At 39.7% G+C, this 23,741-nt stretch overlaps 2 protein-coding genes across 3 annotated transcripts; both read left to right on the top strand.

The window, feature by feature from the left end:
* The first annotated feature begins 209 nt into the window (after window positions 1-209).
* On the top strand, window positions 210-19,648 carry LOC102237017 (armadillo repeat protein deleted in velo-cardio-facial syndrome homolog). 2 transcript variants are annotated; one of them, XM_023337751.1, is made up of 16 exons: window positions 210-616; window positions 6,944-7,120; window positions 7,620-8,209; window positions 11,443-11,921; window positions 12,001-12,187; window positions 12,259-12,376; window positions 12,633-12,801; window positions 14,422-14,439; window positions 14,600-14,671; window positions 16,479-16,606; window positions 17,343-17,493; window positions 17,576-17,768; window positions 17,995-18,106; window positions 18,452-18,539; window positions 18,654-18,730; window positions 18,812-19,648. In XM_023337751.1, exons 1-16 carry the CDS (start codon window positions 596-598, stop codon window positions 18,902-18,904), a joined length of 2,673 nt encoding a protein of 890 aa, XP_023193519.1. In that variant the 5' UTR covers window positions 210-595; the 3' UTR covers window positions 18,905-19,648. The 2 variants fall into 2 exon arrangements, with proteins under 2 accessions (XP_023193519.1, XP_023193520.1); XM_023337752.1 differs by lacking the exon at window positions 14,600-14,671.
* Window positions 19,649-20,614: 966 nt separating this feature from the next.
* Window positions 20,615-23,734, top strand: LOC102236757 (bone morphogenetic protein 10-like). Its single transcript, XM_005803761.3, has 2 exons — window positions 20,615-21,079; window positions 21,326-23,734. Exons 1-2 carry the CDS (start codon window positions 20,746-20,748, stop codon window positions 22,378-22,380), a joined length of 1,389 nt encoding a protein of 462 aa, XP_005803818.2. The 5' UTR covers window positions 20,615-20,745; the 3' UTR covers window positions 22,381-23,734.
* The last annotated feature ends 7 nt before the right edge of the window (window positions 23,735-23,741 follow it).

Below are 23,741 nucleotides of genomic sequence, written 5' to 3'. Positions count from 1 at the left end.
TTCTGTGGCCACAGGGGAATGGTGTGTGTGTGCATGTGCGTGTTGTGTCATCAGGCGTGCGCAACCCTACCCCTGCACCGGGAAATGTGGGGTAGAGGGGATGGTTGGGAGGGACGTGGGTTGGGGGTTGGGGGGAAGCACGGGGACTGCAGGGGTCTGCACCCACCTAAGCCATTCACAGGCTCAGCATCACTCAGTTGATTCAGCACCTTGCTAATAGCGCACACATTAACTGCAGCACAGATCAGAGGAGGAGTGCAGTTATGAGAGGGGAAGGGAGAGGGAGAGAGGAAGAGGGAGAACGTCTATGTTGAGCAAATGTGTGCATGGTGCGTCTGGGGTGTGCGTGCGCGTGTGTGCGTGTGTTTGTGAGTGGAAGAAGAGCAAGAGAGTGTGTGAGCCAGAGGGAGAGAGCAGCGGTGGACGTGTGTTGGTGGGAGCTGAGAGGAAGGATGGCTGCTCATGTTTGAACTGCTTCAGAAGCTCTAAAAAAAAAAAGAGAAAAGAAAAGAAAAACACAATCAGCAGAGCCATAGAAACTCACTGAGGGACGCATCTTGTTCATCATTCGTGGGGAGGCAGGGAAGACGTGGCAATGCCTGCTGAAGTGAAAGAGGTAAGTGTGTGCTGGAATGGCTCTATCTGCTCCGCATCCTCCCTGTTTTTTTTTTTAGCCCATCACTTTTCCTGCGGAGAACTGGCACTCCACAGCTCCGCTTTCTGCCTCTGTCATGATGAATGGAGGAGGCATCACTTGCTTCACTCCCTTACCTCTCTCGGTGCTGCTCGGTGCGGTCTGCTTTGTGTTTCTGGTGACATGATGCAAAACATCTTTACCTCCTGCATCCATGTGTGTTGAAGTGGAAGAGGCAATGCATGAATGCAACCTCAGTAAAGGGTGTGGGGAGGGGGTATAACTTTGATGGCATTATCTCGGATGGGGTTAATTCTGCACACTGGTGGTGAGCGCGTTGCCATGTTGAAGCGGGGAGACATTAAATTTGACCATGCAGCATTTAGCTAATTGGGGATCAGAGTGCGATCAGCGGTGGAGGGAAATGGAAACTTTCTCGTTTCATTTTTCTCTTAGAAGTCGTTTCTTGGCAGCCCGGTGAGGTTACGGTTAACCATGACGTTAATGGTGTTTCTGCAGAAAACGAGTCTTTTATGGCACCAATGAGGGACCGTTTCAGCGCAGTACAGTACCTTCAGCAGAGTGCCCAGCATCTGAATCTCCCCTGAAGAAATGAGGGCCACTGATTCAACAGATTGCACGGTTTTGCGGATGAGTTTTGTGACAAAGTTGCAGCTAATGTTTTCTGACATCATTAGATTGGTGTGCATGTCTTTTTCCACTGTCCTGTCGAAGCATCTCTGTGTCAGTCCAGCATTTCTTTAAGACAGATGCAGTCCTGTTTAGCAGGGGTTTTTTTTTTCAAAATCAGCTTGTTCTTCTAAGAAGACGCTTAGTTTGATTTGCTTGTGTCAGAAGTGACTGATACCAGGACATGTAAGCCTGTACCTTTAGCTAGCATTGATGCTGAGGGCTGATGGTAGTTAGATGCTAGTCTAACATCTTATTCTGTTTCTATCACCTTCTTTTATTTTTTCCTTAAACTCAGATCTGTCAACTTGACCCATGTCTTCAGGAAGTAATGGTGCAGTAAGTTGTTTAACTAAACTTTGGTTCACCTTTGTCGGAACTTAAGTCAGGTAGAGACAGTAATACACAGGCCTGTGTGGCAGTATCATGCTGTGGGCATGCTCTGCAGAGTTAAAAGGAAATAGAAAAGGCTTCAATTGTTCTGGGAGATTTCATATGAAGCTAATGGTCCTCAGAGGTCAACCAACCATGCACATGCCCACACACACATCCACGCGCACACACTAATACTGCAGGGGATTTTAGTGTATAACCAATTGACAGTCATGTTTTAGAAATATGGGAGAAAACTGGAGTACCCAGAGTGAACCTGCCCATTCACAGGGAGAACATGCAAACTCCAAGCAGAAACAACCCAGGACCTTCTTCTATAAATTGCTCCACTGTGCCGCCTCGTTTGCAGATGTTGCTTTCCAGTAAATCACCGCTCATCTTTAAAGAGGATGCAGCAACTGCAAGTCGTTACATGTGCCAGACAATTGCACCCTGCCTTTAGCTGGCATTGTTGCTGGGAATATATGGGATGATGCAAATTGTGTCATTCTGCCTTCTGGATCCAGCATCCATTTACCATTTTTGATATATATATATTTTTAAGTCCTGTCTGATTCAGAGCCATCAGCTTGACATATCTGGCTTCAACAGCACTTTAAGTGATGGTGGAATGAGTTATTACTCACACTCTGGATGAACATCCTCTGGGTTTAAATCAAACAGTCAGCATCACAGAGGCACCTGTGGTGGCAGCATCATGCTGTGGGAATGCCTTATTTTTGTAGCATTGAAAGGACAACGAGAACTTGCATCAGTTTCCTCTTTCTAGTGAGATATTGTATTAAGTTACAGAACAGAACAATTGGAAATGCAAAAAAAGTCAATAGATCTCTTAAATGCAACAGTGATTCAAAGCTACAGTATGTAACTTTTATAAAAAAAAATCTTTTTTTTACACATTTGTTGAAACTGTCAGAATGTAGAGACAGTATAGTATGTAACAAAAACATTTTTTTATTAAAAATACATACTGCAGCTTTAGCAGATTGAACAGTTTGCAGACAAGTTTTGAGGCCATTTAAATCATGGCTTGACCTTCTTTGGAGCTTGAATCAGACACTGGCCTCCAATGCAAGAGCCGGTGGTGGCAGCATAATGATGTGGAGTAAAACTTTAGAAACTGAGAGTAATTCCCCTCTTCTCCCTTGACTTTAGTTGTGCCTTTTTTGGTGTCTGTGTCTTGTTAAGGGCAGTCATGGATAAGTTTGTGCAGGCAATGGTGTTTCTGCAGGAGAAACATCTGCTATGCTACAGCTTCTATTTGCAGTAGGCATAGTCTCCTCCAAAAAAATATGAGCGGCACTGATTCAACAGATTGCACGGCTTTGCAGATGGATTTTGTGACAAAGTTGTTAATGCTTTTCCGACATCGCTCGGCCGATGTCTCTTTTTTATTGTCTTGTGAAGCCATCGCTGTGTCAGCTCTGCAGTTTCATAAAAATGGTCTTTCTGTTCAAGCCAAGCTGCACTTCAGCTTGATCTAATGACACTGCAATCCAGTGCATCAGTTTCTCACATTAAATTAGCCTTCTAATAAGACATTCGGGTCATTGCTTGTGTGAAGAACTGGTTTATGTCTGGCGTTGCAGCTCCTTAAATTTCACACTACCTTTAGTCGGCCGTGACGATAAGAGTTCACAGGAACTAAATGCCAGTTGTGCTGCTCTAGTATACTGTATATCTACCGGTTTTTTGTTTGTGCCTATGAGCTAGCTCTAAATCAGTCGTTCCAACCTGACCTATTTGGCTTCAAGAGCACACTCAGTGATGGTGCAGTGAGTTATTTAAATAAGCTTTGACTCACACAGTGGCCCTGCCTTCCCTGGAGCTCGAATCAGACAGAGACGGCAGCACATAGGCTCGTGTCCAGCCTGTTATCATCCTCCAAATCCTTAATCAAGCTGTCTGTAGAGGACAGTGGTACCTCGCCTGTGTTCTGGCCAAGCATTTATTTAGTGCCGCCTAACAATATCCAATCAGCCTCCCCCAGGGGTGATCAAGCCAGGATGATCTCTCCCCACAGCCAGTTTTTCCTGGGCAGGCCCTTTATCTCCTCTTCCCTCCGACACGTTTTTGTTCAGGGATATGAGAGGGCCCTTGTGTTTGGTGTTTGAAAATCGAGCTCTTTTCCTCTCCACTTTCAACCGACAGCTCCACTTTCCTCTCCAGCCTGATTTAATGCAGTAGAGTTCAGCTCATGTTTGATTGTTTGGTTGGGCTTCGCAGCCTCGGAAAGACAATAATTTGTGGAGATTAATCAATTTATCTGCTTCTAATCTCAGCAGATGCTTCAGCATATTGAATATGAACATGTGACACATTTCTGATTGGATTACACACATTTTCTATGTGAAAATTGATTTACTTAATGCTGAAACCCTTCAAATAATAAAAAAAACAACTAATGAAGGATTCAGTGCGGTGCCTTTTGTGTTTAATATATTTTTTAATAGGTTGCTTGCATTGCTATTGGGGGAATTCAGCTGCATCAATGAATTAGTTTTTCATTCAGGTTAATAGAGCAGCAAATCCAATTTTTGTTGACACACTCAAATGAATGCAAAGTTTGTAAAAGGAAAAAACAACAACAACAATTACTCTCCACAGTCAAATAAAATGCATTATGTTGGAACGGAGAGATTTAACTTTTGCATAAAATCAGCAAGAACAAATTAAAGAAACACAAACAGTGCCTTGCTGTAAGTATTCACTCCACATTGGAGCAGCAAACGTCAAAGTATTTTATTGGAATTTTATGTGACAGACCAAAACACAGTAATCTTGTTCTTTGTGATTCACAGTACAGTTAGATCTACATTAAGATTACATCCCTCCTTAGCAGACTTGTGTAGGTATCATAGTGAAGGGAGTTAACTACACACTTTTCAGATTTGTATTTGAAAAAAAAAATAAATTGTGTATCATTTTTGTTCCAGTCACGTAGATTTGTCAGAAGAAAATGCAATAAAATACAATGAAATATGTGGTTTCAATGTAATTTCCAGCAGTGTGAATACTTTTGCAAAGCAAGTTTGAACTGCTGCAATGAATTATATGCAAAATTAGCACCATAGGCAAGACTCTCATTAAAGCAAAGGTTTCATAATCTGTTTAGAGTGATTTAGTGCAGGTTTGAGCTGTCTGAATATTGCCGTTTTCCCTCTTGTTTCATAGTAAGGTCGACCTACTGTCTAAACAAATAAATGAAAATATGCTTTTTGTGAGAGTTTTAACAAACGGAAGAAAGGTTGTGCATATTAAAAAATGTGTTTGAGCAACAACCTTTTCATTTAGGTCATAGTAAACCAACATCAGTTCTGTTAAACAGCAGCAGTGTCCAGCAAACCCTGCTTCTTCTTTTTTTTTTTTTTTTTACGGCGCTAACTAAAAGCAATTGAAAAGGCTCTTGCTCCTCTCTGACAGTTTGGTACCCCGGGAGGAGAGCCACATTGAGCAAAATCAAAGCCCGCCACTGATTAAATGTGAAAGCCAATAACTGCCTGATTCACTTCTAGCCCCATTACAGCACTACTTTTGTCAAACATGCCATAAATACTTACATAACAAAGTGGGAATAAAATGGAAGACTCCATCAATAACATCCAATATTTTTGCTTCCTCTCGCAGACAGACAGCCAAACAAATAGTACATGTGTTATATTTTCACCAGCGGAGCTGACCTACTAATCTGCACCAGAGCAGCATGCTACAAATAAATTCTGTTAAAAAACAAAAATAAAAAACCCAGCATGAACGTCAACAAAATGTGTAGCTTTAGGTTTTCCCTCATGTTCACTGCAATCTGAGTTGAGACACAGACAACAAATGATAAACAGCAGTTCTTCTTTTTCTGTCTTTTAGCTTAACCTTTGCAGCGCTATTAAAAGTTGCTGGTAAGATTTTGGACAAATCACAGGAAAGCAGCTCACATTGAGTGCGAGACATTTTCATAAGGGCAAAGAAAGGTGGCCAATAACTTAATCGATTTCATACTGGCAAGTAATTACTCACTTTCAAGGCAATCAGGAATGGCGTGGTGTGGGCAAAATAAATGAAATCACACTTCAGTGAGCAAGTAAATAAGAAGGCAATTGTGCAAATAGTGAATAATCTTCAGATATCAGGATGTATCTGCCAGCACATACATCATTCTTTCTTACACATCAGTTTGGTATCCTAAAGTTTCTTACTGTGGCTTTTCTTCTCTTTTAAAGTACTAAGCAATTCACTGTGGTGGTCATATGTCACATATGTTTTCTTTAGTCCTATTCAATTCTAGGTTCCCAGGAAAAATGTAAGTGCAATATTTAGACAAAGTGGTATTAGAAAAACTGGATAATAACTGAGTGAATCAAGCGGCTCAAATAATAAAGCAAAATATATTAAATAAAAAAGAAATGCAACACAATTTAAAACAACATAAGAGGGAGAATAACCTCACGAATGAACATCCTCCTCCTGTATAACTATGCCACTTATTATCATCATAGCTGCTCGTTCTGCTTGCCTTGTTATTAGGCATTAAATGTAGATGTAAATGTTTGGCAGCCATGACAGTAGGTAAGGCATTCGATCGATGGAGACATGAATGTGCAATAACCAATAAAATGGGAGCACAAGTATAAAATAACATTGTTTCACAAAATCACAACACATCGAACTTTTTTTCCCCCAAAAAGATATTTTCTTATTTGTAAAGAGCAACACAATGTTTGTTCAGCATCTCTGTAAAACATTTATATTTAAAGGGTACTACATATTTCATTTCTTTTTTTATTGCTAAAAGTCAGCATAGAGCAATGCTGAATTTGTGAGATTTTTAACTTGTTTGGTAAAGTTTTATCATTTTGTGCTGCTGCTGTGATCTGCTCCTTCCGGTTGCTGAATGAATGTCATTTAATTTGATTCAATTCAATTTGATTGTATAGCACCAAATCATAAAACATGTCAACTGGAGGCACTTGGCAAGAGAAACTTATCAACTTACAGAACATATCGAGGTGTCAAACTTCAAATCCTCAAGGCCTGTTTTTCTTTTTCTTTTTTTAACACCTCAGCAATAAATTATTTTGTGCATACTGCATTAGAAATACAGAACATTGATTAGATTCATTTATCTATCTGTCCATTGTTTACTGAGCCTCATGAGCAACATACTAACAAAGAAAAACTTTAACTATACTGATAGGTAACAGGTACTTACCCACAGGTGTGTGTGTTTTTTAGGAGCAGAGTTTGGAGGGTCCAACTCCCTTGTCTTTGCCCCAGGAGGCTAAAGAGGCAACCAATGAAAACCCGACAACCGCTGATGAACTGGACACGCCCACTTCCATCGCCTCGGTGATGACCTCAACCAATGAAAGCTCCACAGAAACTGACACCCCACAGCAGACTGACTCTGAGGTTTATATAACGACTCATTAAAAAGCTGTATCCAAGTAGCAAAAATGTCTTTGTTTTTGTCCTACATCGTACAGAAAAACAAATTTTTCCTTGCGTTTTGGAACAAAAGAGTTAAAATCACAATTTCCCACACCAGAAAATTAAATTCCTCCAATTTATTCTGCTGCTAAACAGCGACAAAACTAATTTCTAACTAAGGGGAATTCATTATTCTTTGGCAGGAAATCTTAATTCATAATTCATCAGAAAGCCAGGGTTGTGCTGAAGTGATGATGATTAATAGTTACTTTGAGAAAAGGGAAGTGTTTTGTGGTCAACAAACATGCCTTGTCAATTTGAAGTAAACTGAGATGCTTCTTGTTCTGAATGTAAGTAGCCACATCAGGTGGCATTTAAGATGAGACCGGAGCCCTGCGGACCACTTAGGCAAATTTGATTCTAAAGACTAGCAGTAGGGAGATTTTTGTGTATAATTACAGTGGTGAATCTATTCTTATAGGAGTCCAAAGCGGTGGAACAAGAGGGTGAAAAGCCTCCGAGTGAGACGCAAGAAGAGATTAAAGAGGAGAACGTCCTCCCATCAGATACTCCTGATGTCACGTTGGCTCAGGAGTGTAAAGACAGCGTATCTGCTGAGAAAGCCTCTCCCGAAGTGAAAGTTGAGCCCTCTGAATCTGCTCCAAACACAACAACCAGCAGCACTACCATTGCAACAGCTCAACCCCAGCCAGTGCTGCAGCCTGGTGAGCCTCATCCTGTAAACCCAGACAGCCAGAACAGAGTCTACACCCTCCCTGATGCCTTCAGGGGCATGGGAGGCGACGCTTGCCCGGGATATGGAAGCCTCTCTCGTTTCAGCCTCCACGGCTACTTGCCCACCAAAAACTTCCAGCCCGGCACTCACTACACTTTGCCGTTCCTGAGAGATAGCTACGCCTCCGCAGGACTCAGCAACCAGACGGAGGAGAACAGAGAAAATCCACTGGATGTGAAGGCCGACCTCCCAGCTGCCGGTTACCACACACTGGGAATCCACCAGTTTAGGCCAATTACAACCATGGAGCTCCTCCGGGAGCCCTCCAGAACCAGGTGAGAGGATTTTGTATCATATAAAATGTTATGCATCTTTGAACTCTTGATTATGTAGAACATGCAAAAGTACTTCTTCCTGAAAATCTTTTTCACATTTTAAAAAAATATGTCAGTCACCAACTTCAACAGCTAACACTGCATGTAACCTTGACGTACTAGGAAACATCATGGCAGCATCTCGGTGTTGGGATACTTTTCTTCAGCAGGGATAGGCAGGTTTATTAGAAATGATGGAGGATGGCTTAGTCAAAGTCCAGACCTGAATTCAACTGAGAACTGTGGATTTACACACTCTCCAGTCTGACTGAGCTTCAGTTAGTTGCAAAGTAGGAGCAAAATATTCACTGTCATACTGACTTACTAGAAAAAATTGCAATTTCAGAAAATGGTGATTCAACAAAAAGAACTATTTTTTGCCCACTTGACAGTTATGGCTACTTTGTGTAGCACTATCACATAAAATACCAATGAAACACAATGGAGTCTGTAATGTAACCAATGGGAAAAGGACCAATATGTTTTAATAGATTTTCAAGGCGTTGTTTAATTTGTTTTCCAGTTGAAAGAACTTTATAAACGCCTTTCTAAAGAAGATTTAGCTATCTGTCCTCTGAGATATGAGAATGCTATGAGAATGGGTTTCTATTAGTTACCAGCAAACAAAGAGTGTCATAATGGGTTATTTAGGGTGCTTTGTAATTAGTCGTTGCACCATAAAAATCTATTTTTTTGACTCCCACTGCATCTAAACCAGCATTATAAACTGAGAAGATTCATATATGAAGCTACCCATAGTTAAAGAAACACAGTCAATTTTGCATTTAAACTTGTAGGCTTTCTATGATGAAAACCTGTCGAGCTTGATAGCTGCATAGACATCCAGAGGATGCAGCTCAGCTCCGATCCTTTGAGTCCGTGTGGATAATAACAAGACAGATGGACAGCAGTTAAGCTGCAACTGGTATCAATCAGGGATGGCAGCCTGCTGCTGCAAAGTTGATAGATAAGGAGGTTTCAAGTGTTATTGCCTGCCAGAAGCTTTTCCTTGGCCCATACAAGAGTGATAGAACTGTTTACAAAAGAGACAACAAAACCTCCGTCTGTTGCACAAAGAAATTTGTCTAAACAAATTTTATTCAACATGTTAACTGTTAGACCTTCACATTTGTAGCTGAGTGGATTGGCATTGTTTCATTTCTGTTTGTTTGTGTGTGTGTTTGTTAGCTAATGGAGAAGGAGAAATGCAGATTATCACAAAACGTAAAGATTCTTCATTACACTTAAACTGATTTAGAAAAATGGCAAAATCTGAAAATCTGAAACCATTAATCAAGCAGATGCACCATGCCTTAGAAACTATTTTATAATCTTTGATTTCAATATCAGATTGTTTAACTACTCATAAAATTTAATTACAAAGCAGAAATCAAAGGATTAAAAGACTCAAAATTTGAGATTGTAGCTGAAAACATTATTTTTTTACTGAAAAGTGGCCATGACAGCTAATTTCTCTCTGTAACTTGTCTGTATAATATTATCAGATAATATTTACTGATTCAATATTACAGAGGTGTAATTAAAAAGCTAATTCAATTTTGAATTTTGTAATGAACTTGCCTATTCTCTAATAAATAATTTGTAAAGATGCAAAAGAAAAACAACTCTGCCTTTTTGCTTTTAATTTATACAGAGGCGCCAGGCATAATCTATTCTCAGTTTAGAGGCATCTCTTGTGATCCAAGTTGAAATATGTATTGTAATCTTACAAATGGGTGTTTTGGATCTATAGCCAGTGAAATAAAAGTATGAAAAATGCTAAAAATAAAAGATGAAATGAACCTTGAGAAACGTGAGCAACAAGTGTATAGGTCAGACTTTGTGTGAGTGTTAGAACCTGTATCAAATCCCTTGGCATAATTATTTTACACTTCACTACTCCATTTTCTATATTGTATTTTGTGTTGGACACTTCTTCCTTTGCAGCTAGCTTTAGTGGGCATGGAGAGATACTTCATTCCACTCATCTCCTCTCTTCTGTGCAGTATTTCTTTTGAGATGGTTGTATAACCACAAAATTCAGGGAATAACCTCTAAAGAGAGCCTGCAGTACCCAGTATGACAGTTACTTCACACTATTCCTCATAAAAAATGATTAAAGAAATACCTGACTGGCACTTTTATTGTCATATACTTACATTTCCCTTGTCTGTTTTTCAACAGTGAACATTTGGCTTTAGGCTGCAATCTCATTGTGAGGTATTGAACTAACCACGGTTGTAAAAACAGTTCCAGAAAATCTGAATTGCTCTGAAGCAAAGACAGAGGCCGAATTCAAGGTGTCAAATTGCAAAGTTAAATTTCTTTTCAGTTATGAATGAGATATACAACATTTTTATAAAAACCGAAGGTAACATAGTTCAACCCATAGTTACTTGATTGAGCTTTACACTTCCCCTTTATCTACTCTACTTACTCTATGACTTTTCCTGTCATGTCAGTTAGAATCGACAAAATTAATTTATTAGGTTGAAGCCAGAATAATTCACATACATCTGGGTTAACTAGAGGCACATCTCTGTGTGACATACAGTATATGCCAGATAGTTGTGGACCAACAGAAGTCTGATTCATCCTTGGGCAATAATTTCCAGACGCTTGAATGTTCCTTGCTCCTCCGGTCGAAACAGTTATGTGCAAGTAGGAACACTGTGGAAGTGTCCAGCAATTATACTGGTCAGAAGGTTCTGAGTGCTGCAGCCAGACACCCTCTTTTATGAAAACCCAAAATGTATATACATATATTTTTTACCTTGACTGCAAATCCCAAACTATTCTCATCCCATTCAGAGCTTACCACCCAAATTAAAGAGAAATATTAGACGTTTTCAAAGGAGATAAAATCTTGAAACGTAGAATTGAAAAACACAGATGATGCAAATTCTTGGTTCGTGTTGTTAGCAACTAATTTTGACAATTTTCTGCATTTTGTCTGTTTATGGGAGGCATCAGGAAGAGGGACTCAAGCAGGGGCCGCCTTATATTTTCACATGAGCACATTTCACCTAAATATTGTATGGATTTAAACTACACAGTTATAAATCAAATAAACACACCAAAAGCTATTTTTCAATATGAAATGGCTGTGCGATAAATTGAGATGCAATCCTCTTCAGGAAAGACTCTGGCATGGAATCTATTTATCAAATGTCATCCAAACTTTGTCTTTGCAGAAGTGGCTATGATGACGCGTTTATGGCGCAGTTGGAGGGGAACCTGAATCCTTTCTTCCAGGCCATGTGCCGAGCGCAGACTCTGCAGCTACCCCACAAACGCAGCAGCATGGTAAGCCTGGACAGCATCCGAAGAGACCCACGCTGGAGAGACCCCAACTTGCATGAGGTGATCTCGATGCTCAGGCACCCAATGGACCCTGTCAAGTCCAACGCAGCTGCCTACTTGCAGCACCTCTGTTATGAAAACGACCTGATCAAACAGGAGGTTCGGCAGCTGAACGGGGTGCCGATCCTGGTGGAGCTGTTGGACCATCCCAAAGCTGAAGTCCATCGCAAGGCCTGCGGTGCTTTGCGTAACATATCCTATGGGAAAGACCACAACAACAAAATGGCCATCAAGAGCTGTGATGGCATTCAAGCTTTAGTTAGACTGCTGAGGAAGTCCAGCAGCATGGAAGTCAAAGAGTTAGCCACAGGTACAGATGAGATTTTTCAGCCACTGACTGAACCTTCTCAGGTGTTTCCAATAACGTATTTCCCCCACAAAACCCACAGGAACTCTGTGGAACCTCTCATCACACGAACCACTCAAGATGACAATAATTAACCAGGGACTTCAAACCCTGACTGACGAAATCATCATCCCACACTCAGGCTGGAGGAGAAGAGACTCTGTGGATGCATCTAAACCGCTGAGCGCCGAGTGGACCACCGTCTTCAAGAACACCACCGGATGCCTGAGGTATAGCTAGACGTCTGTCATGGATTCAGCCAGCGTTTGCACAGACTCCTCTGACAGAGTTGTTTCTGCAGGAACGTCAGCTCTGATGGGGCCGAGGCTCGACAGAGGCTAAGGGAGTGTGAGGGGCTGGTGGCAGCTCTCCTTCACGCCCTGCAGTCAGCCGTCGTCAACAAGGATGCCGACAATAAGGTTGCTCAAGACATCATTTTTAGTTTTCAGTCAACTACCTTACAATTTGATAACTCGGAACAAGTGCTTCCAAACAATAAAAGTGCGGTGCTGTTCTTTAAATAGGCAACATTTCAGAAATTCAGTTTTGCTATGAAAAGTCAGTATTTGTTTTTCCGTTTTTTTGTTTACGTCAAAGTTAAATCTAGAGACTTGACCAGTGCTATATGCTTCACGTGTGATCTCTGATATAAATTGTCTGTCCCTTTCAATTAAGTCAGTGGAAAACTGCGTCTGCATCCTTCGAAACCTGTCCTATCACGTTCATAAAGAAATACCAGGAGCGGAGCGATTTCAGGAGCCCCATGCTGGTCATCTGATGAGAACAGTGGGGCATCAGAAGAAGAAGAACGAGCCAGAATGCTGTTCAGGAAAAAGACCCAAAGGTTTGTAAAATATACAGCTGAAGAATTTGATTATCTTTAATGTTATGTATTTCTTGGCATTCTAATTAAAGTTAAGCTTTATTTCTTCCTCCCTCAAGCATCTTGAACTGCAGTGCACAAAGGTTTTTTTTCTTTTTTGAAATGTTCTGACCTAGCCACATTCCCTGAAGACTCTGTCTAGTTTCATACTGAGTAAAGTGGCCTTTTCCTCCCTTTCTGATGCAACAGACTTGCAGCTGCAATGAACAAGGCATCTGCAGTAACACCAGTGTCAGTGATGTATTAGTAAAAAACTGATATTTTCCTCCCTAATTTTGTTTTAGTATAAGTTATTCACAGCTAACTGCACCGGCAAGAATTTTTTAAAACTCACTAAGCTCTGCAGTTAATCGGAAGATTTATCTTTATAGCTTGAAGAACTCAAAGTAAAATGTCAACAGTGAAGCTACATTTACCTAACTGATAATTAATATTTGATGTTCAGTAATAAACAGACTGGATTAGCTTGTCCTGAGGTCAAAGACATTAGGTATTGGAAAAAGATGAAAGCTATTGCAAATGGCTAAATGGCCTGAACTTATATGGCACCTTTCCAGTCATTTTGACTACCCACGGCGGTGGTATTATAGACCACTGATCTACGTATCAGTGTACAAATCGACATGTGGCAGGAGGAAGCTGGAATCGAACCTACAACCTTCGAATATATACGATATACGATAACTCTATCCACTGATAGACATTGGAATCAATATGTAACTGCTCAGTATATCTGTTATATGTTGTCTGATGCATTCTTTCTATGCAGCATCTTGCTAAAGTATTCACATCTCCTTAACTTTTTTATACTACTGTTACAAATGTCAGTGCATTTTATTGGAACTGTAAGTAATAGTCCATAAAAAAGTTGTGTATTTTTAATGTGGAAGGAAAAGGATTGTATTTTTGATTTATTTTTTCTTCCTCGAGAGCTGGAGTACTGCTACTCTTTAGACATATCTGTACTTAAAAAAAATGAGTTTAATTATTAGGTATTTAATAGAACTCTGTAAAACATGACTGCATGAGGAGAAGGTCATTTATTCTCTGGATTCAGCAGGAATACGTGCAAAAGTTGAAGGATGCCACAACTCAAGGACAGGAGTTTGACACTTTGAAAGCTTGACTACAAGTGCACACTACAATTTTACGATTTTTATAAAGAAAAAAAACTTAACACATTGCAAGCCATGTATTATTTCACTTCCACTTCATAAATATTTAGTTTGTAATGGTCTGTCAAGTAAAACAAAATTGATTGCCGCTTGTAATATCTCAAAAATGTGGAAAATTCAAGTGGTGTAAAAAAATATATATCAAAGACAACCTAATTATTTAGAAATGAATTTATCAATTACCTTCAGTCTGAAGGTGAGCACATCATTGAAAAACATTAGTCATCGTCAATAATTGCTGTGTTGCTTTCAGGAAAGCTGCAGGTCCAACTGATCCAATCAGCAACTCAGTGTGTCGCCACATGGAGGAGCTCTGTCTGCTTTTCTGCCTCTCTGTCCCTTTGCACCACAATCTAATCTGTGACATTGTTCTTTTCTTCTTTTCCCTTCAAACTGGGCTCATCAGAAGAGTGGTTCAGTCAAGGTCAGTCTGCTCACAACGCCGGAATATCTCCAAAGCAGTGGATACTGTGAATCAATGCTGCAGTGGATTTTTCTGCAATTGTCTACACCTGCTTGCTGATGTGATGAAAACTGGTGCTTGTGTTTGTGTGCATGTGTGTGTATGTATCTGTGATGTACAGGTTGGAAAAATGGATTTGTGGAGAGGAAATACAATACTTTGGACTTACCAAAATGTGCAGAACTGATTAAAGGTACATATTTTTAAATAAAAAAAATAACCTCAGTTTAACTTGCAAATAAACTACTTTTTTTTAAATTAAGGTGGTAAGTAGTAGATAAAATATAAATAGTGTATTTTATAAAATGCCTTTATGTGGTTCAACATCCTCATCATACAGAAGCAGTCTGAAGCATCCAGGCTGTAGCTGCTTCTTGGGTTCTGCTATCTGCTGTATAAGCATGACATTGACATGGCCTGGGAAGGAAATCATTTAAATGCAGCCCCACACATCTCCACCTGCACCACTAAAGCAAAACGGCCCAACATCTGAGACACTGATGACATTTTTGTTTGCGGTACAGAGAATGACAGAAATGCCTGGCTGGCACTTGCTTCAAACAACGCATGTCCCATCTTTTCCATATGTCTTCAGTTGCTGCTCCACCGTCTCCACGTTGTGTTTTACTTTGTGTTTGCTTCTTGTTGCCATGAGTACAGTGTGGATGAAAAACACTGAGTTAAGTAAGAACCCATAGCGCTACAAGCCTGTGGCTCCGACTGCCATTAAAACGGAGATCAGAGCTTAGCTAATGCCTCCCACGCTGCAGCCAGTGAATGCAAATCAGCCTGACAATCATGATACAGTTCAGGGTCAGCCTTATACTGTTATACTTGTCAGCCATCCAGCAGCCTCCACTGGCTCAGTGCAAAATAATCAGTTCATGAGTCTGCTACAGTTGTATTTTCCATTCAGTGTAGTCTCAGTTCAGTGCATGCAAAGCACTATGCGTATTTATCTACCAACCCACTAATCTACTAACTAGATTATATTCAAGTAGAAGAAATTCTGAAGTTTGCATTTTGCCTTGCTGAAGTATTCACATCCATTGAACTTCAGTGTATTTTAGGAGCACAAAATGGTGAAGTGGAAGGAAAAGGATAATTTTCCAAACTTAAAAGAACTAACATTAATCAGAGAAGCAGTCCACAGCTCAGATGGGAGAACCTGCTGATAGGATAACTAATAATAAATAGTTCATTCAACAAATCTGACCTTTATGGAACAAAGGACAGACGAAAACTATTGTTAAAAAAGACTCATAAAAAGCCTCAGATAAAGTTAGCCTCTAGTCATGTTGGGGACACAGCAAACAGAGGTGCTCTAGTCAAAGGAGGCCAAAATTGAACTTTTGGGCAAATCCCAAGAAACATACTCTAGCAGAATTGAGTTGTGTCTTTAGCAGGAAGAGGAAGGCAGGTGAGAGTTGATGGGAGGATAGAAGGAGTTAAATACAGGGTAATCCTGGAAGAAACTGTGTTAGCAGATGCAAAAGTCCTGAGAGTAAAGTAGTAAAGTTTTGACCATCCAGCAAGACAATAGCATTAAATATACAGCCAAAGCTATGATGAAATGATTTGGATAAAAGCATTCTAAAATATAGAATGGCCTAGTCAAAGTCCAGAAGTAAATCACTGGTAAATCTTAAAAATTCATGTCAACAGATACTATCCATTAGATAGAAAAAAGAGACTGTGCAAGCATTTCACTTTTTAGACTTGTAATTGAAATATCAGCAAAATGTGATTCTGCAAAAGTTTGATCCAGTGTAGTTTGGTAGAAGACAAATGCACAAATTTTTATTTTCAATTGGGAAAAATGTCAAAAAACATTTTCCTTCCACTTCCACTTCCACATCCACTTCCACTTCCGACGGTCTACCTCATAAACAGTTTGTACTTATAACATAACAAAATGACGAAAGGTTTTAATGGTTTGCAAAATATATTTCATCCAACAGGTTAAAACTGCTGACGGTGCGTCTTTATTTTTCTTGAAGGCCTAGATCTGCTGTACCAGCCAGAGGTGGTGAGGCTGTACCTCTCTCTTCTTACCTGCAGTCACAACCACAACACCCTAGAGGCAGCTGCAGGAGCTCTGCAGAACCTCGCTGCGGGACACTGGGCTGTAAGCAAACAAAAAAGTTCAAAGTTATTTTTCACGATCCCTAATTACAGGAGCCTTACTCGGAAAACATGAAGCGTTATTCCCAGCACATTTGGCTGATTTTATTTCAATGCAAATGGGTATGATCATTTATGTAGGTGAAGTCACCGTGGCTGCTGTCATAGTTTGTAAACATCATCTTGTGTCTGAGGAGCAGATCTGAGATGCGCTTCTTGACAGCATTGTTGCTATCTCTGCTGTTCAGCTTGAGGAGAGACTTAAAATAGAGCTGGCCTGGAATAAAGTGCTATGAGTAAGGCTTAAATGTGCCAGAACAGTGCAGGGTCAAAGAAGACAACTTCTAGAGGCCAGCACTCGGGGGGCCATGAGTACCTAAGGCTTCTTGTCTCTTTTCAGCTGGCTGATTTTGTTTTTTCAGCGGGCATCATTAATCAACCTAATGTAAATGTGCGCTGACCTTGTCTCTAGCCAAGATAATCAGAAAAGCTGCAACTGAATTTCCCTTTGAGTGGTTCCATATGTCTTAGAAATAACATCCAAAGTAAAATATAGGAATGTGGCTTCCCAGTGTAAAAATGATTCAAGACAAAGGCTTGTTAAGAGATATTTGAGTTCTTAAAGGGCACATAAAGGTGTTTACTAGTAAAGCGTAATTTAAGGAATCTTCTTTGGATGTTTTAAAATTTTCTCAAGATAATCCGACTGAGCCAACAGACTCTTGTCTTTCTTCTTGCAGTGGTCGAGCTACATTCGAGCCACGGTGAGGAAAGAGAAAGGACTGCCAGTTTTAGTGGAGCTGCTGCGCTCAGACGTGGACAAAGTCGTGCGAGCCGTGGCCATCGCTCTTCGCAACCTCGCCATTGACAGAAGGAATAAGGACTTGATCGGTACAGAATTAAAGACCTCTGCTTCATTCAGAGGCGTCGACACCTGCAGACTCACAGTTTCTCCGCCTGTCTGTCTTTACAGGGAACTACGCTTTGAGGGACCTTGTTGCTAACTTGCCTTACGGGCAGCAGCACCCCGTGAAAAATCTCGAGGGAGATACGGTGGTTTCCATTCTGAACACAATTTACGAGATCATCACAGACAACCCTGAGAATGCTCGAGTGCTCATACAGGGTCATGCTGTGCAGAAACTGGTGGCCATAAATAAGTCAAGGTATACAAATGTATCAGAAAGGAATTTGATCAAAATGTTAAAAAAAAAAAGCGTTACTGCATTTAAAGAATGCTATGTGTAAACGTTGAATAGCTGAAAAACGTCACATCTTTGTTTTGGATGTTAGTATGAGCACATTAAACAGCGGTCATAAATATCAGTCATACAGATATTAATATCTTGGTGCTGATTGTTGTCATTAACCATCAAAATCATATATTGTCAGCCAATCAACACGAGAGACCAAAGCTGCTTCGCATGTACTTCAGACAATATGGGCCTACAAAGAGCTGAGACACACTCTGACCAAGGCCGGATGGAACAAGAGCAACTTTAAGGTATTTTTATTTATTTTATAGCAATTTAAAACAACAGAAGTCAGCTTAGTTGAGGTTAGGATAGGTTGGATTGGCATATGGTAGATTTGTTTACTTCATTTATCAAATTGTCTACAGTAAAAATATATTAATTTGGTAATGTTTTCTTTATTGAATTTATTTAAATTCAGAAAACTATGCCAGCAATAAACTGGGGCTCAAAATGACTTAAAATAAAAAAAAATGTATGATGATTATTGTCTTTATTAAATATTAAAGGAAAAGTACAAAAACAAATAAACAATGTAGATCACCATGTGCAATAACATTGTAAAAAGTGTTTAAAAATGCATTTCTCTTTTGAAGCCAACAGGATCAGGTGTTACTAAAAAACCCAAGAATGGGAAACAAAACAGCGATGACATCACATTGCCTCTCATGGAGAAAAACCAAGGTTAGAATACGTTGCATAGTTTTATTTTACAATATAAATGATTAAAAAAATACCCACTAATTCCTGGAATAGAAAATGTTTCTTATACCGCTATTTTCTTGTGCTCTGTTGCAGATGTGTATTCCACCTTGGAGTCAAATGACAGAGTTGGAGACGGAAAGGGACCTGTTGTAGAAAGAGATGCTCTACAGGTAGGTTATAAATGATCTTAAGTATAAATTACTGTCTTTCTTATGATAAATGACCAAAACTCCGGCTTTGTTTTCTGACAGGCGATAAGTGAAAGAAAACACTTCATCAGAGCTGGTAGGCCTGCAGTAGGCCTCATGGATAACAAACCTCCACCGCTGGACTCTTGGGTGTGAACTTGACAAAAGATCCAGTCCAGCTAGTTAAAAACTGTAGGGACACTTTCTGTTGGTGAAATGCAAATCTGTGTCATTTGTTCATTCTTGTAAAAAAATACATTTACAAAAAACTTATTTGTTTACAGAACTTAATGTGCCAAACACTTATATGTATTTAATCTGGAGATTAGTCGACAATAGACTTTATTGTTTTGATATTTAGGATGACTTCTGTAAGCCTGAAACATACAACTGATAACATGTGATGTATGAAATAGCCCAGATATCCAAACTGTGGGAAATCATGATTCCAAAGATTGTATAACATGTGCAAAGCGAGTTTGACAGTTTATTAACAGCTTAAATTGTCTAAGTTGTGTCAAAATACATACTTGGATCTTTTTTTATTGTCCACTTCTATAATTATGGACCATTTCCAATCTGAAAAAGTCTCAAACATTTTTTAGCCTCTGATAAGTGTACAGGCTCTTATCAGCCTAATCACCCAAATTATTTGGAAATTAGTGCATTTGTTAATACAGAAAGGTAAACAAGGACTGTACATGTGTAACAAAGGACTGTTAATATTCAAAATAAAGGCATTTATATTGTAATGTTTATTGTAATACCCATGTTATTAATTAAGAGCTATTTATGTGTCTTAGCTAATGCCTATAAATGATACAGCTCTGCTTTGCAGTGGTCCTTTTTGCATTGCAGTGTTAAATGAAACTGACAATAAATGCTGTGCATAGTTTCTCATTCATGTTTGTGTTACTTCTTAAACAGTTCAGGTCAGAAGTTTACATGCACTCCGAATGGATTTCAATGCCAGTTTCATCTTAGGCTTTAATCTTATATTTGAATTGTTTATTTTCCAGGCAGAAAAAGTCACCTACAACTGCAATTGGTTTTAACAATGAGAATTTAACTCATAAATGTACATTTATTGTGGATGGAACCATCATGCAGATGTAAGACCACTTTGTCATTGTCTGGAAAACAGCGACAAAAGCTCAAACCTACCTCTAACTGGAAGATAACAGTGAATATTCACATGGAATAAAGAGCAGTGCTGAAGAAAAGAAGTCCCATCTCTAAAATCTGCTCTTTCTTTTCCAGCTTCCCCCATTATGCAGAAAAGGTTTATGTATTTAATAACCAGGAGAATATTTGGGGAAGTCAATGTAAGGATTTTAAGTCTATAACTCTGTGCCAAACATAAAGCACGGTAGTAGTAGCATTATGATGTGGTTCCATCTTGCTTGGATGTATATCTTCAAGTCTAAAGGCTTAAATCAGCACATTTAGGTTCAAGTCTTTATTAGCAGCAGGATAAATTTGAATTTATGGGGATCTAAATGTGCTTGCAAATGTGCTTGTAGATTTCTTCCCAGATACACTGTGGAGAAAAATACAGAGAAACAAAAAAACTCTACAAGCTTTACAATTTGTTTATTAGAGACTGTGTCATGGTTTGTAGACCAAATTAAATTCTTAATTAAATCCAAGCAGAGGATTTGCAGTTTTAGGGTGGCTCGTAGTTTGAATTGAAAGTCAGCTCAGTGATTTTAATCAAAAATCCCTGTAAGTTGGGGTAGAATCAAATGAGTTTATGGATGGTTATAAGTCCCTGGTGTGGTGAGAAAGAGGAGGGCAGAGCAGGGCCTTAGCGACATCTCCAAACATGTCAGCAGAGCAGCTCTGCCCTGCCCTCACAACCAAACTTCAAGATAAACCAGTGCAACGCTGTTTTCAGCAACCTGCTGTCCTTTAATGAAGGAAAGTCTCCAAGAGATCCACATTTTCTCATCAAATGCTTGTCTGTTTTTGGATTTAAATCTTTCAGCTGCTCAAGAATGACCACTTTGGTTTTCTCAAACCTTGGGTTCCTAAATATTGTGATTGCAGCGTTAACTGGCTTGAGCCGCAGCAGTCCAATCAAGTCTGCAGAGACTTACCACAGGACATCCGTCGGCATGGATGTGATCAACAGTCCTCTCCACAGTGCACAGGACTTTTTGAGCCAGTTTCTGTCAACACTGAACCTCACCAGGCTAAGGTCCCAGCCTTGGACGCCTACAGCCCAGAAAGAGCCACTTCCAGAGTATATGCTGGAGCTCTACAACCGATTTGCCAATGACCGCACTGCAATGCCGTCTGCCAACATTGTGCGCAGTTTCAAGAATGAAGGTACAAACGTCTTTGAACAAATTGATCTAAATGTATTTAGATAAATTAGATAAAATAAGATCATGTTTGAGATCGTCTTGGATATGATGGAACAGTCTGAGTTACCGAAATCAAAGAAAGGTGCTCTAAATATAGCATGTAGAACAAAACCATCTTTTTGTGAAAATTCAACAAATTAACGCTAGCTTACTAAGGTAAACCCATACAGACAACATTGAGATAACTCTTGTGGTATTTTGATTTCAGATTCTTCCCCCCGAAGTATAAGAGCCACTGGTGTATGGATACATCCCCTCCTATTCAATATCTCCATGCCACACTATGAGCATATTACAATGGCTGAGCTTCGACTCTTCATGCTTGTGCGGAAGGCCCAAAGACCACATGCCGGTTTCAGATGCAAGGTGACAATCTATAAGATACATGATGGTGTTGTTTGGACAAAAGAGGTGGGGAAAGAAGGGAGAGAGAGGGATAAAGAGGAGGTGGAGGCGATGAAGGATTTGGAGGAACTGGTGACAAAGCATATCCATGCCAAAGATAATAGCTGGGTGTCATTTGACCTCACTCATGTGGTGACACTTTGGCGGAAGTCAGGGTGCACAACTCATAGGCTGGAGGTTCACATTGAAAACCTGGGGGCAGACGAGGAAGGGACCACGAGAGAAGCAATAGAAAGTGGCAAACGTGTGTCACAGGTTGGTATTGACAGGAGTGTGGAGGGGCAACACAATCCAGTGATAATTGTGTTCTCAGATGACCAGAGCAGAGATCACAAAGAAGACAGACAAGAGCTAAGTCAGATGATTAAGCATGAGAATGACCTTCCTGATAACGTGATAACGAGCCAGAAATCTCTTCATGACCGTGCAAATCCCAACTCTGACCACCCTGAACAGTACGAGCTGGACCACCAGTCTGCCTTGGAGGTGCGGTCCAATCTTATCTACGACACGCCTCCTCGAATCCGCCGCAGCGCTAACACCGAGTCATGCAGGCGGTCGCCCCTTTTTGTGGATTTTAAAGACATTGGCTGGGACTCCTGGATTATCCAGCCTTTGGGGTATGAAGCGTACAAGTGCAACGGCGTGTGCAGCCCACCCATGACCTCAGAGGTTTCTCCCACCAAACATGCCATAGTGCAGACTCGGCTGAGCCTCAGGCGCCCCGAACGAGCATCTGCTGCCTGCTGTGTTCCCACAAGGCTGGAGCCAATCTCCCTCCTTTATCACGATAATGGAGTGGTTACTTTCAACCACAAGTATGAGGGGATGGTGGTGGCAGAATGTGGCTGCAGATAACGTCACAGAGAAAAATAGACTTTTAGTTGAAGATCTAAATCTATCAATCTATTTTATCATGCTCGTGTGCTTGATTCCAGATTTCATACAGTGGACTAATTGTAAATTAGGGATGGAAATTTACAGCTGTATAAAGGCAAACCCCCGAGTGTTTTGTTAATTTAGAACAGAAACACTTTGAACTGATGCAACAAAGTGTCTCATATTAGTCTACCACAGCTCCATATACCTTTCATCGTGTTTTGAAAGCACTTCAGTTTATCGTTATATATTGCAATTGATTGCCATATTTATACAGCATTAAAATGCCTTTCAAAATATTTCAAAACCATTGAACTTTTTCTCATTTTGTCACATTGCAACTATGAATTTCAGTGTATACAGTACATTGGAATGTTTAGCACAGTGGCCTATAATTACTCTAGTTTTAATATCAGATGGACAGCTATAAATTGTGCATTACCATTATTATTTTAAAAAGAAAAATCTGTAAATATTTTAGCCAAAATGTGCAAACTTTTTGGAGATATACTCCAAAAGACTTGCAGCTGTGTTTACAGTGCCAAAGGGTTCTGAAAAGTATTGACTCAGAATACACATCTGCATCACAGTTTTGCAACTTTTAAAAAATGTTCTACTTCACAATTGTGTATTACTTTGTGTAGGACTGGAAAATAAAATCCCAATAAAATTCAGTGATTATTGTGGTTCTAAAGAGACAAAATATGAATAAGTTTAACAGGTATGGATCATTTTGAAAGGCACTGCATAATGAAGAAAAGTGGGAAACAAGCAGGTTTGGATTTTTTGGTGTTATGATTTCAGATCAGCAATTTTAGGTAAAATAAAAAAAGCTTTGACATATTTATAGCAAATAATAAGGTCAAATATAGTACAACTCTGATTTCATCTCCTGCAAAAGAAGTGAAATCTGACTTTTATTGTAATATACACCAGAAAAAGTTAAGTGATGAAAAGAAAATGAAAAACACCAACCTGCTTAAGAAAACTATGCATTTACTACAAAACTGTAAATTATGAGCTTGTCCAGAGGAATCTTGGAACATCTGAGATAAGTAGACAATTGTAATATTCTTTCTCTGAGACGCTTGCCAAATTTGTAGAAAGCATGTTTTTCTTATTTTGGACCACAGAAGGATTTTCAGTGTCGTGGAACCCCGCGGGGCATCTTTTCAAAAGAAAAAAAAGAAAAAAGTAATTACTTGTCCTATCCAATGTGACTTTCAGCTTCTATGAAATCTTTCTTTATAGAAACAATTCACGTCTCGGTTTTGTTTCACACACTGGTGTGAATAGTATTGTGCTTACTAAAATAAAATATATGAAAAATAAACATATTC

Source organism: Xiphophorus maculatus, chromosome 8 (genome assembly GCF_002775205.1).
Source record: "Xiphophorus maculatus strain JP 163 A chromosome 8, X_maculatus-5.0-male, whole genome shotgun sequence".
Lineage (NCBI taxonomy): Eukaryota > Metazoa > Chordata > Actinopteri > Cyprinodontiformes > Poeciliidae > Xiphophorus > Xiphophorus maculatus.
Note: the sequence above shows the minus strand (reverse complement) of the source record. Positions and strands in the feature narration are given on the sequence as shown.